General features: G+C 40.5%; 1 protein-coding gene across 3 annotated transcripts in view; it reads left to right on the top strand.

Annotated features, from left to right (window-relative positions):
- Positions 1 to 14,309, top strand: part of usp36 (ubiquitin specific peptidase 36) — a 33,955-nt gene that overhangs the window by 8,599 nt on the left and 11,047 nt on the right. For all 3 annotated transcript variants that reach the window (XR_013798278.1, XM_079618360.1, XM_079618359.1), the window contains exons 2-15: positions 1 to 262; positions 1,011 to 1,232; positions 3,208 to 3,318; positions 3,538 to 3,640; positions 3,725 to 3,792; positions 4,300 to 4,370; positions 4,470 to 4,552; positions 4,680 to 4,791; positions 4,871 to 5,011; positions 8,079 to 8,179; positions 8,269 to 8,404; positions 10,185 to 10,520; positions 11,636 to 11,842; positions 12,291 to 12,397. Coding sequence is in view for 2 of the 3 variants with exons in the window: in XM_079618360.1 (XP_079474486.1) it covers positions 10 to 262; positions 1,011 to 1,232; positions 3,208 to 3,318; positions 3,538 to 3,640; positions 3,725 to 3,792; positions 4,300 to 4,370; positions 4,470 to 4,552; positions 4,680 to 4,791; positions 4,871 to 5,011; positions 8,079 to 8,179; positions 8,269 to 8,404; positions 10,185 to 10,520; positions 11,636 to 11,842; positions 12,291 to 12,397 (2,051 nt within the window). In the remaining variant the exon portion in view is untranslated. The remainder of the gene's footprint in view (positions 263 to 1,010; positions 1,233 to 3,207; positions 3,319 to 3,537; positions 3,641 to 3,724; positions 3,793 to 4,299; positions 4,371 to 4,469; positions 4,553 to 4,679; positions 4,792 to 4,870; positions 5,012 to 8,078; positions 8,180 to 8,268; positions 8,405 to 10,184; positions 10,521 to 11,635; positions 11,843 to 12,290; positions 12,398 to 14,309) is intronic.

A 14,309-nucleotide genomic window follows, 5' to 3' on the forward strand; every position in this document is an offset into this window, starting at 1 on the left:
TGACGCACAATGCCGATAGTGGACAAGCTCAAAGAGGCCCTGAAGCCGGGCCGCAAGGACTCCAACGATGAAGGCGACCTCAACAAGTTGCTGGCTTCATCCGCCAAGAAAGTGCTGCTGCAGAAGATCGAGTTTGAGCCGGCCAGCAAAGGCTTCAGCTACCAGCTGGAAAACCTCAAAACCAAATATGTGATCCTGAATCCCAAGAATGATGGGGCGGCGGCACAGAGACCGTCTGAACCTGCTCAGATCAAGAGGCAAAGTAAGACCCCCAAGACTTTTTAAGGCACATTTCTCAGGGTCGTTTTATTATTGTTAAGAAGTGGGGATGTCAACGATTAATCGACGATCAATTAATTGTCGATAATACATTTAATCGATACAACTTCTCGATCATCGATTAAGCAGGTTCATGCGCTGCTCAACCGCGAAACAAAGTGAGCACGTTTTGTTTGGAACCATTTTACGCCTACATTATGACTATAAGTTTGCGTGTTCATTCGCAGCCTTTTGTTTTGTGGTTGTCTGGTTAGCCGGTCACACGGCTTTCATAGTTTTCAGTTACGTGACTGGTGCAGAGACCTGGAGTGTTATTTACATTTTTTATTTAGTTGTATTCATTTTTTTTTTTTTTTTACATCGTCTACTGTCAACAATGAAGCAGAGCTTACAAAGAACTCAATTTAAAATCCAAGCATCTTTTAGTTTCTTCAACTTAAGCTACATCTTTTAGTCAACGTAGCGAACTCGTTTGACGAACTTAAACCCGATGCAAAATCTGCATGGGGAAATCTTTTGCCCTCATGTTAAATTCCTGATAGCATGGTTTACTGTTGAAATGACTGGATTTTGCCAGTGAAAATTCACTGTACAATGGTAAATGTGACCTTAATACTGCACATCATATCACCAAATACCATGTGCATAGTTTTACATTTGATCTTCATATGATTTATAATGCAAATAAAGGTGTTTTTCTTCTAATAAACTGGTCTCCTCTTTTCCGTCAGTGTCGGAGAGCCTGAGCGTTGGCCAGAGCGATGGGATCCCAGCTCCTCAGAAGATGCTCTTCCCGGGGAACAAGCTGTCCATGAAGTGGGAGCGAGTGTATCGGGTTGGAGCCGGACTCCACAACCTTGGCAACACCTGCTTCCTCAACTCCACTGTGCAGTGTCTCACCTACACCCCCCCGCTGGCCAACTACCTCCTCTCGAAGGAGCACAGCCGATCCTGTGAGAAAGCACTTCACTCAGCACAGTCTACGCTAGTATGGCAATGTTTGACCTTCAGCATTGTGGTTGTAGCGAACATTAGCGCTCGACGGGGTGGTAGTTACCAGGGATGTGACCGAAGCCTAAACCTGAATTCGGAAAGGCACTGAAAATTAATAGCGCATTCTACGGAGCCCCTCGAGGGACATGGTTAGGATTGCTACAGTAGTCAGATTTCACGTATCATGCAGTGTTAATTTCATTGACGAATAGTTTTCGTCATTATTTTTGTCAACAACATTTTTTCACAGACGAAAATGAGACGATAACTAAATAAAAAAACAGTTTTAAATGACAACTATGACGAAAATGTCAACGAATAAAAACTAAACAGGAATGTTTGGGAGGGACGATTGGAGAAGTGATCCAATCAGAACTGATTTGCGTTTGTGGTCGATGCGCACATTTGAATTGTAACGTGCTGATCTACCGGCGGCACACGAGTTGGCATGCTTGATGTCTCATAAATGGGTAAAAAATGTAAACGTCTGGCAGAAAGAGAAGAGCAGACATATGGATAGATCTGAATAAGAGTGACGACGCGAAATAACTTTATTCGGCATGTTTTTCTGTGCGAACACACACACACACACGACCCGAAGCATGCAGCCCTGCACAACAGCGCGCAAGGACTGAATTGAGCTCGTTTTCGCGTCTGAATGGACAAATACACACAACATTATGTCTAAAAGTCCGTTTTGAAGAGTATTCACGTAAACACAGTCGGTTATGTCTTTACAAAACGTACAGTTGTGAGAATATCGGATGTGCATCAGCAGTGCATTGGATCTGCACACTCGGTCTTAAAGTGACAGTGCGTAATAAACCTAATGCTGTCTGTACACTTAATATTGATCAAACAACAAAATAAAAAGAGAAAAGCATTCACTGCTCTTTAATAGCTTTAATAAGGATGAATTATTTAATTTATACAAATAAATATTTCTGCTTGAAAGAATAAAGAATGATGCATGCAAGTTAAAGACTAATCATTCATTGAAGAAAAAAAAGACTGCTCTACTTTAGGAGAAGTGTTTTTATTTAATTTCAAGATATTATTTTATGTCACAGTGCTAAATCTGTGTCTGTATTGCATGTTCAAACTTTAAAAATTATTCATATTAACAGGTTAATACATGTTTTCTACGGGAATATATAATTGGTTTGGAAATTTTTGAGAAATTCTAAATTAATGCATTACAAATTAACAAAACCCATTCGATTTTAGTCGACTAAAATCTTATTGTATTTCGTCGACTAAAACAATTCAGATGACTAAAATATGGCATTTTAGTCAAAAGACTATGACTAAAACTAAATAAAAATTTGCTGTCAAAATGAACACTGGTATCATGTGAAGATGGTTGAGCGAGATGACTGACAGGACTATTTGGTGCGCAACAGATCCTGAACTTCATTGACAAATATCTTATCTTGTAAAATGTGTGGTCATTTCTGCCGCACCCTATACACGGATAATTCGTGATCGCGAATTCGAAAGTGAAAGTAAATAGCACGCGTTCATGTTAAAAAGCTATTTCGATACCCCGCATGTTGATAGCAGCTCTCTGATGGCCACAAATTATATACAATAGTTGGCAAACTGTATAATTGCGAGAACGCACACGCATTGAAATCACCATAATATGTAGAAAGTGTCATTTTCTTTCCGAACATTATTCGTATTCGGGTTTGGGCACCGTGTAGTTACCATGTCTGCGCTTTTAACTGGATGTTTAGCTTAGCTAGCTATGTTATAATTTTAAGCTTATTTTAAAGCTTTTTTTTGTCTTTTGAAGCCACCCCTCTTGGAAGTGTTCCCCTGGTTGAGAGTATAGTTTTAAATAAGAATGCTAACATTGTAGCGGTAGCTGGTTTGTCCCATTGGATGTTTCCTGTGATTGCTGATGTAAAATCCCTCTTTTGACTCCTCCAGGTCACCAGTCTGGATTTTGCATGATTTGCGTAATGCAGAACCACATCATCCAAGCCTTTGCCAACACGGGCAATGCCATCAAACCCGTATCGTTCATCCGAGATCTGAAAAGTAAGAGCTTCCTCTAATGGCTTAGCCAAATTTGGTTCAAACAAATAGCTTTTATAAGAAATGACTTGCACGTTACAGGAAGTGCTGTTGTAGCCTGTGACTAAGTGTTGAGTCATGAAACTGTTTTCCCAGATACTCCTGGGAGTGTTGTTTCTTGTCTTGCTCCCGTTATCCACTGACTTAACCTGAATATATATATATATTTGTTTAATCCTTCAGAAATTGCTCGCCATTTTCGATTTGGGAGCCAAGAGGATGCTCACGAGTTCCTGCGCTACACCATTGATGCCATGCAGAAAGCTTGTCTGAACGGATATCCCAAGTAAGAACACACAGAGTTTGTGAGTGAAACCCACAAGAGTTTGCTTTATTGGATCGGAGGAGTGACGAGCCCTTTTGTTCACAGGCTGGACAGACAGACACAGGCCACCACGCTGGTCCATCAGATATTTGGGGGCTATTTGAGGTCAAGAGGTGAGCACAAACGCCACATGCTAACCATGATCCATTGAGCTTAAAAGGAAAATGTGATGATTTTGCTGGTTATAGATGCAAATTAAGGAGTAGACATTATAGATATCATAGGAATAATCAACAATAATAAGAATGCATGAGGATATAATTGAGATATTTCAGCCGTGTCACCCATTCTGATAGTCTTCAGTGTCACATGATTTGCTTCTCAAGAAACATTTCTGATTCTTATCAATGCCGAAAACCATTTCTGATTCTTAGTATTTTTGTGGAAACTGATAACATTTTCCCCCAGGATTTCTATGGAAGCTTGTTTCTGCCATGGAATAAAAAAAGACAATTGCAACTTTTTAATCTCACAAATTCAGATTTTTTTCTCGCAATTGTGAGTTTACATCCCACAATTCCTGGCTTTTTTTGTCTGACTGTGTGCAATATAAGCTCGCACCTGTGAGGTATGAAGTCCGAATCAAGTGTCTTTATTGTTGTGTTCTCTTGTCTTTGCAGTGAAGTGCTCGGTTTGTAAAAGCGTGTCAGACACGTATGACCCATACCTGGACATCGCTCTGGAGATTCGGGTGAGATTCTGACTTCAAGGCGCTGTGGTTCATGTCAGGATGATGAATGTCTTTTGTCCCAGGCCGAACCCTCTGAATAACATTAACTCTCCATTTCAGCAAGCGGCCAACATCGTTCGCGCTCTGGAGCTATTTGTCAAGCCTGATGTTTTGAGTGGCGAGAACGCCTACATGTGTGCCAAGTGAGTTGTACACCCATATTTATATATATCCTCAACACACATTCGTGCAGGCCAATCGAGCTCTTGACCCAGTAGGCAACCATTCACGACATTTGCATCTCTTTAGTTGTTTCTTTTCTTGCTTTAGATGTAAGAAGAAAGTCCCGGCGTCTAAGCGGTTCACAGTTCACAGAACATCAAATGTGCTGACGCTGTCACTTAAACGGTTCGCCAACTTCAGTGGAGGGAAAATTACCAAGGTATCAGCCTACACACGCCACTGCCACGCAAACGGGCCTTTAGTCTTGATCAACCCATTGATTGATGGTTTTCTGGTAGGATGTCGGCTACCCAGAGTTCCTGAACATTCGTCCGTACATGTCCCAGAGCACTGGAGATCCTGTGATGTACGGCCTCTATGCTGTGCTTGTGCACTCGGGCTACAGCTGCCATGCTGGACACTACTACTGCTACGTCAAGGTGAGCGCCGTGTAGAAAGGCTTTTAAAGAAAACCTGCTTATTTAATCATTTCAGAAAGATTTTCTTTTTCTTTTGTTTTTTTTAAAGTGCCCTTTATTATGCTGTTTTTAAAGCTTCCTGTCTTTTGGAGGTCTCCTATAATAGGTTTATATGCATCCAAGGTCAAAAAACACCTTGTCTCTTTTTCTCTCTTAAAAATGGTTTGCTAAAAGTTTCGGTTTCTTTAAACTCCTTTCCGAGAGCCTACTCTGCTCTGATTGGTCAGATGGTCCAGTCTCTGTTGTGATTGGTCTACTCTGCTCTGATTGGTCAGATGGTCCAGTCTGTTGTGATTGGTCTACTCTGCTCTGATTGGTCAGATGGTCCAGTCTGTTGTGATTGGTCTACTCTGCTCTGATTGGTCAGATGGTCCAGTCTCTGTTGTGATTGGTCTACTCTGCTCTGATTGGTCAGATGGTCCAGTCTGTTGTGATTGGTCTACTCTGCTCTGATTGGTCAGATGGTCCAGTCTGTTGTGATAGGTCTACTCTGCTCTGATTGGTCAGATGGTCCAGTCTGTTGTGATTGGTCTACTCTACTCTGATTGGTCAGATGGTCCAGTCTGTTGTGATTGGTCTACTCTGCTCTGATTGGTCAGATGGTCCAGTCTGTTGTGATTGGTCTACTCTGCTCTGATTGGTCAGATGGCCCAGTCTGTTGTGATTGGTCTACTCTCCTCTGATTGGTCCGATGGTCCAGTCTGTTGTGATTGGTCTACTCTGCTCTGATTGGTCAGATGGTCCAGTCTGTTGTGATTGGTCTACTCTGCTCTGATTGGTCAGATGGTCCAGTCTGTTGTGATTGGTCTACTCTCCTCTGATTGGTCAGATGACCCAGTCTGTTGTGATTGGTCTACTCTGCTCTGATTGGTCAGATGGTCCAGTCTGTTGTGATTGGTCTACTCTCCTCTGATTGGTCAGATGGTCCAGTCTGTTGTGATTGGTCTACTATGCTCTGATTGGTCAGATGACCCAGTCTGTTGTGATTGGTCTACTCTGCTCTGATTGGTCAGATGGCTCAGTCTGTTGTGATTGGTCTACTCTGCTCTGATTGGTCAGATGGTCCAGTCTGTTGTGATTGGTCTACTCTCCTCTGATTGGTCAGATGACCCAGTCTGTTGTGCATCGGAAATTAAACGACCATTACCATATCTAAACTTAAGTTCTGGATCTTCCACAGCATTTGATACACAGTGATACGAACAGTAACGATGGTGTCAGTTTTACCGTATCAATTTAAGTGAGAGTCCTCAGCCTTTGGAAGAGATGCAAAGTGTATTGGGCAGCTCAGAAAACAACATCTTCTCGACATGTCAACAACACAAACCAAACTCTTCCAGCCTCCGCTGCAACTATAGTGAAAGTAGACGATGTTCAAGGGCAATCGATAAAGACCATAGGCTGGCATTGTGCACATTTTTTTTGGGAGACTAACTCCATTTGCATTTGAACTTTTACATTCTCAAACAGCTGATCACACACTACAAGAAATATCCAAAAGAGCATAATAGAGGCACTTTAAAATAAGCTCATATTTATGAAGCAGCAGATGTACCAGCAGCAGATTATGAAGCAGCAGATTTACCCTTTTCACATTTCCGAGGTTGCCAAAGTTTGGTAAACCTCTAGTGGGTGAACAAACTTTTTTTTAAAAGGTGTGTGTTCCCATTTGCTCCAATAGCAAAAGAAAAATCCATAATAGCGTTTCTATGACTTTCCAGAACAGGAAAAAATATTGAAAATGTCACATTTGCCATTAGACGTTTCTTTGTATTAGAAACTCTAGTATTCTGAAATGTAATGCCAAGGTAATATAACACACAGAATAATGTGTATAAATGTACTTTTTTTACACGTGGTAACTTGCTAGTCTGTCACTATTATTGGTTATTGCTCTCTGGAAAATGTGATTCTGATTGGCCAATCACAGCATTGAGTGGTCAAGTCTTTTGTATAATAATTGCTAAGCTGTTATTATATAATTGCCCGGCTCTATTTTCATAGTCTTTATCTTTTTGTACCAATGCAAGTTAGAAGACTTCATTGTGGCTGTTAAAAAAACGCTGTTATAACTGCTAAAAACGGTTATAGCTGCTGACTTTACTAAACTTACTTCAGTATTTTAATATGGTGAGCATGAAACCTTTGATGGATGACCAGAATCTCAGAAGTCCCCAGTTACACACACACAATCATTGATTGAAAGACACAGAGAGCTGGATGAGAGACAATATGTTGCGTTGTTGATGCATTTGATAAGCCGCGTTTCCACCGAAATTACCCGGAACAATTTGTCCCAGGAACTTTTTTTGCCCCAGACCTTTCTGCGTTTACACCGCGGTCTAAAGTACCGGTAAGATTATAAACTGCGCGCGTCCGCTCCTCCCAGTCTGGACTGGGGGAAACTGTGCTGCAGTTGTTTGTGATGTATTGGTTTACTAACGAGGTAATTAACAAAATGGCAGAAAAGAGACGAGCACTGATACTAAAGCGTGTTCAGAAAGCTCGTAATGCTATAAAATTAGACGATGCAGACATTGACCGTGAGATGGCTGGGACGAACGTGCAGAAAATTTCCTGTTACACAAATATGCTTAATAAAGCCTGAACCTCGTCGTCGGTCCAGCTGTGTTTAAAAAAAATTTAATTCCATATTTGCAGACAGACAACTCTCACTACATGAAGCCACGAACCGCAATAGATTTTTAAAAATGGCGGTTAAATTAGAATGCTGCGTGGAGTCATCCAATCAGCATGTTCAGCGCACAAGTCCCGCCCCCTAAAGTTCCTGAACTTTAAAAAAGTACTACCTCGCCAGCAGGGACTTTCGGAGGGGGAAATTTTTACCCGGAACTTAATTTAGACCCTGATCCTGCGGTGTAAACACACCGAGTACTAGCCCAAAGTTCCTGGGGAAAGTTCCCACGGTGGAAACGCGGCTATAGATAACCATAGGGGAAAAGTTGATCATGTCATCTTCATTTTGTATCTGTTTGTTTAATATTCTGGTGCAAATGTCCTTTGATAGGCCAGTAATGGGCAGTGGTACCAGATGAACGACTCAATGGTGCATTCCAGTAACATCAAGGTTGTCCTCAATCAGCAGGCCTATGTCCTCTTTTACCTGAGGTAATGTTCATGCTCTTTTATCTGCGGTTCATGTTTCAGTAGCCAGTAGATGTGCTTCTTTATTACCTGTTACATCTTGTGTGTTGTAGGATCCCTGAAAAGAAAAACACAGAGGCTTCAAATACAAAGCAAAACATGGTGCACTCTGGGAGAACTAACATGACGCCGGAGCAGCCGAAGAAGAGCACATTCAATGGACCTTTGTCTTCACCACAGGTTGCGAAGGTAGGCATGTCCGACACCATCTAGAGGTTTGATTTTTACTCCTACAATAAGTTTACATGCATCCAAGGTAAAAAAAAACAGATTATTTTTTTTAAATACAGGTGAAACTCTCAATTTGAATATTGAGCAAAAGTTCATTTATTTCAGTAATTCAACTTAAAAGGTGAAACTAACATATTATATAGACTCATTACATGCAAAGTGAGATGTCAAGCCTTTATTTGTTATAATTTTGAAAACATAAGCTTACAGCTTATGAAAAAAACAAATCAAAAATTTTAATATTATGAAAAGGTTTTCATAGCTTAAGCCATAATCATCAAAATTATAATGCTGCGTTCATCCCAAACACGAATAGAGCGTCTAGCGCGAGTGGTTTCAATGTAAAGACGCGTTTAAACACGTCTGGAGGTCCTGCGGCACGCATGAGGCGTTTAGCGCGGCGCGGTAGATGCAAATGGACGCGCGAATGAGGCAAATTGAGCGTCTGGCGCGATACGCGCGAGTGGTGCTTTGTGCATTCACGCGTTTGAAGCGAATTCGCGTCTGATGCCAGAGTTAAATTTTTTTTACTTTGGCGTCAATTTGCGCTGCTTTAACCAATCAGGAGCCTGCTTGCTGCTGTCACGTGGTGACGTGTAAACGGGGGCAGGCCCGCTTTTCAGTTTATAATGTCATTTTAAATGTTTGGCCTCAATACATTATTTTGTAATATGACTAAATCCCGCGTGAAAGAAGGAATGGCATTGTTCAGCTGTATGTTAACTATGAATGTGACACTGAACACTGCAGTCATAGGCTACATTTCTGAATGAGATGAAGAAAAACTCACATAATTAAAGAAGTCGTTTGACCGACGTTATAACGAGTCATTTAATGTATTTTAACTGTTTCATATAATGTAACTGAAGCTATAGATTGCCAATTAAAACATTTCTGGTTGACCAGCGGCAGACGTCAGGAGGACTAGCCGAGGTAAGGCGGGTTACATGAGCGCTGAGCGCCCGGTGATCGCCTGGATCTCACAAACAGAAAACGTCAGATCAAATGTTTTAAATAGGCGCTATCTTTATAAATAAACCACAGATTTGAGCTTTAAACAACGACATTCTCGACTGAACAACTCTTAAAACTACATCTCGTGACACAATAACAGGAGTATTTAAAAATTTCGTGGCCTGTCTTGCAAACAGACACCGCCTAGCACTTGCCTCTCCCAGAAGAAGGGGATTTCGTCTCGGACGCTTGATTTTTACGCTTTGGACGCGCGAATGCATTCAAAATGTCCAAGTGTCAAACTAGACGTGAATTTGGCGCTCTGTTCGCGTTTGGTGTCAACGTAACATGACAAATAAAGACTTGAAATATCTCACTTTGCATGTAATGAGTCTATATAATATATTAGTTTAACCTTTTAAGTTGAATTACTGAAATTAATGCTTTTTTTCCCCCAGTAATTTTGCACAATGTTCAAATTTTTTGAGTTTCACCTGTATGTGGTTTATAATGCTATTTATTAGTATGTTTATATTACTATATCAACACAATGGCCAATCAGAGGTGTTTAAGAATCCGCTCAAACTGCTAGAGGGAAATGCTGGTGTCGTCACATGTTTAAATTTTACTTTTGGTACCAAGTCGGTACTTTTTGACAACTCTACTGGGGGTCCATCAGGACCAGGGTTGGGGGGGGGGGGGGGGGGGGGGGCGGGACCACTGTTACTGGCACAACATCTTATCTGCACAGCAACATGCTAACATCGTGTTTTTCCTCCTCCAGAAGCTCGATCCCGCTCAGCTGAGGAAAATCCAGTCTGTGGATGGAGGTCTTGGTGTTCCTGTAGCCAGGAACTTTTCAGGGATCCAGTCGCCGAAGATGTCTAACGGTACAGGCACGTCTCACGCCCCCCCGCCCAAGCTGTCCAGTGGACCCACACTGATCGAGGAGTCCTTTAAGAAGGTGAAGAAGCCCATACCTCAGCCTCAGTCCCGCAGCAGCACCCCTGCCCCATCCAACGGCCTCCCCAAACCCCACAGCGAGGGCCGAGGCCTGCCGTCATCTACCTCACTCAAATCCCTGTCCGACAGCTCCTCGGCAGACACCTCCGAGTCGAAAGTAAGTCCCCGTCCACCCGTGTGCGCTGGTTTAGTGGTGGAGTTAGTCCAGTGAACTGACTGTCCTGCAAGAGTTTCGGTGTGATGACATGGGCTGCACGATATTGGAGAAAACTGACATTGTGATTATTTTTGTTGTTGTTTTGTGATCATTTAAAACATACAGGAAGTTTCACCAGATGACTTGAATAGCAGCTGTATTTGGAAAGAATTAATCATTCTACAGTGAGTGGGGTGATTGTTGCATCTGCATAGAAAATAAAAATAATTTTAAATAAAGTTGGGAAAAAAAATTTTTTTTACCCAGAATACTTTTTAATGGCAAACTTATTTGAGGGCTGAACGATTTAGGAAAAGATTCATGCTAAAAAAAAAAAAAAAAAATTGAAGTTGTAAATAGTTTTGGAGAACATTTTACAAAAAATATACATTTTATTTCAATGCGTTATTTGCCATTTCTTTGTAATTTAGTTTATTTTTTAAAGTAAATCCTACATTATTTTTGCTAGTGTTGAAAAAATGGGATGTTTTCCACTTTTTTTTTTTTACCAATTCAATACGACTATAGAATAATAATTATGGTTTTATTGTGATTTTATTATTAAAAATTAAAATATTAAGCTAAATTAAAATCAATATATTCTAATAATACTATATAGTACTTTAAAAATATATATATTTTACAAAAAATGTGCATAAATAAGTACTATATGTCTTAATTCCTTCATTTTCAAACTAACTCATCAGGCTTTTATTTTGATGGGTTGCTGGCGAATAAAACTGTTTCAGAGTGAAGCTCAGCACCGTGTTCATTTACATGCATAGCAGCTCATGCTATCAGGAGTGTAAACGCCACGCTTCACTCTGAAACCAGTGCTAGCTAGCGCATGTTCAATCAAACCACAGCCTGAGCGGTTCGACAATTGCACCAAGCAATTTTATTTTAATATATCGTGCAGCCCTAGTAAACAGAAGTGACGTTTCCCGCTGCATACCAACTTCAAGTCTGAAGATGTTTCCCCTCATTTAGTCAACACGACATATTCATTGAATGTTCACGTTACGGGCGCAGTTTGATGTTCCCCTCACCTGTGGTGTGTGTCCTCTCTCTCTCAGGACTCTATTGGCACGAGGAGCGCGCCTGCTGGCGGCTCGTCTGGTGTGAACGCCCCGTCGTCTCCGGCTAAGAGCGCGGAGCGTGTGAACTCAGAGGAGCAGAAGCTGCTGAAGCTCAAGCCCCAGGCTCTGACCAACGTCACGTCAGAGGCCGTCAGCACCATGTCCCCGCCGCCCGCCAAACGACTCGCCCTGTCCGCCAAGAAGGTCAGTCTCAATCCGCCCTGGTTCCATCTGCCGGTGCCGCTCGAGACCGCTTGTTTGTTTGCCTTCCCATGTTTGTCCTCTTCATTCCTCGTAGACGGACAGATGTTGAAAGACTTTGCTCGTAACGGCCAATAATCTGTTGTAATTATAATAATGCGTTTACTTCTCAAGCTCATGTCTGTTTTGTCGGTTCGCAGTCTGCACTGCTGTCCTTTTTAAAAATTTATTTTGTTTTTTTTATTTCTAACAATTTCTAATTCTTCTCTGCTACACTTTCTTTTCCCTTCCCCCTTCCTACTGTTTTTTTATTTCCTTCTTATTTTGGTTTGGTTTTGATGATTTCTTCCCCCATATGGGTCCCTTTGTCATTGTCACGTTTCATGGCTATGTTTTTTTATTTTATATTTTTTTTAGACCACAAAGTTTTTATTTATGTCAATAACTGCAGGCCAGTCCCCGGCAGAGCCTGAGCAGCAGCACTGAGGCTCCGCCCCCTTCATCTCTCCATCTGTCCAGTGACCTTCTCAGCCAGGCCTCCACTCACCCGCACCACAGGTACCTCTCTCTCTCTGATATATGTAGAGCTTAGATCCGAAGCGGTTCAATGAAACAGAAGCTGCGATAGTCTTTTCTTCCCTATTGTGATGCATACATCTAAAGGGCTTCTCAAGTGAACAAATGTGGGGCGGGGCTTGATTTTGTCCAATTGACCCTTCGCAGGAAGTTTGATTGACAGGCGATCTGACCAATCATAAGCCATTTTTGTCCGACAAAGCAGTCAGGAGAGTTAGTAGATTAACGTTGGAGGATTTGAACTTGAGAAGCGAAGAGTACTGACGCCTTTCCGCGGTTAAAACAACATTCCTCCTGATGTTCATTCATGTTTATTTTATGCTATAAATGAACTAGAAGGAAGAGATGATCGGTTCACGAGCAGCTTTAACTGAGGCTCTACAGAGATCTGTCAGACACATTAAAGAGCCACAAAACGGTATTTATTGTTTCAATTTCTTTTAAAAAATGACCAAATTTGAAAGTTAAGACTTTGTTTCACATCAAAAGTGACGTGGTTAGTCCTGTCTGTCGGCACGTTGTCAGTGTCCTCTCTCTACTCCGCGATGTATTTTTCACTGCGTGAGAACATGGTGTGCCTTGTCGGACATAGCAACAGTAACTAAAGGGGGCGGGGCTTTGAGAACGGTGAATTGGAATTGGTTGGATGTGGTTTGCAAAAGTTACAGAATTAGTTTGATTAAAGATTGAGGACACGAATAAAAAAAAAAGTGTGCCGATAAATAATGTATAATTAGTGCTGTCAAAATTAATGCGTTAACGCATGCAATTAAAAAAAAATCAGTTTAACACATTAAAAATATTTAACGCAATTAACGCAGAAAAATGTGTGATTGACATTTTTTGACAGTTTGACAACACTTTTTATAATAATGTAATATCCGTTCATTTCAGTGAACAAGATGGTGAAGCCTGTATGTATGATTATATTTTCTGTCATGATTACTGATATTGTTCCTGTTGTTTTGTTTTTTTAAGTTTAAGTGTTGGCTAAGATATCGATGCAAAATATGTTTTGCAAAATACAGGTGAAAATTTGAATATAACCTTTGGGGTTTTCATAATCTGTAAGCCATAATATCAAAATTATAGCAAATAAAGGCTTGAAATATCTCACTTTGCATGTAATGAGTCTATATAATATATTAGTTTCACCTTTTATGTTGAATTACTGAAATAAATTAACTTTTGCACAATATTACAATTTGAGTTTCACCTGTATATTTCATATAAAAATTGAGAATAGTATTTTTGTGCATTTTTCATTAAAAAAAAGTTATATCATTTTAAGGAGTTATTCTTCTGCACATCTGCCAAGTGTCTTTAAAAACAAAACAAAAAAAACATTCAAGATTTATGACAATTTAAATTGGGAATTTCATTTTCAGGCCTAAGCTCAAAAAGTGAATAAATGGATTGTAACTACTCCATAGATATGATTTAGTACCCTAAAATCTCTAAAAATACATATTAAATAAATAATAATAAAATAAAAAAATCTGTAATCTGTAAAAAATCCCCTAAAAAATATCAAATAAAAAACATTATCGAACTTAAATATAGTACATGCATTTCATTGGAAAAAAATCTGTCATTTTTGACTGCAACGCGAGGAACACCAGAGGGTTAAAAAAGTAACATTGTAGTGCCTGTCATTTTCTTCCTCAAGAAAGAAGTCAAACAGGTTTGGAAAGACATGAGGTTCAGTAAACGATGGTAAAATCTGAATCTATCCCTTTGTCAAACCCCCTGACCAGAGTATTTGAGGAATATCAATGCACCACACAAACACTGTGATCAATATTTTTATTGAAAAGGCACATGCAGGCAACACTTTACATGCATTACCCAAATTGTTTGGTAGGTCTGGTACTGCAGACAGATAGATATTGTT

The sequence above is a fragment of the Phoxinus phoxinus genome (genome assembly GCF_949152265.1).
Source record: "Phoxinus phoxinus genome assembly, chromosome: 1".
Taxonomy (NCBI): Eukaryota; Metazoa; Chordata; class Actinopteri; order Cypriniformes; family Leuciscidae; genus Phoxinus; species Phoxinus phoxinus.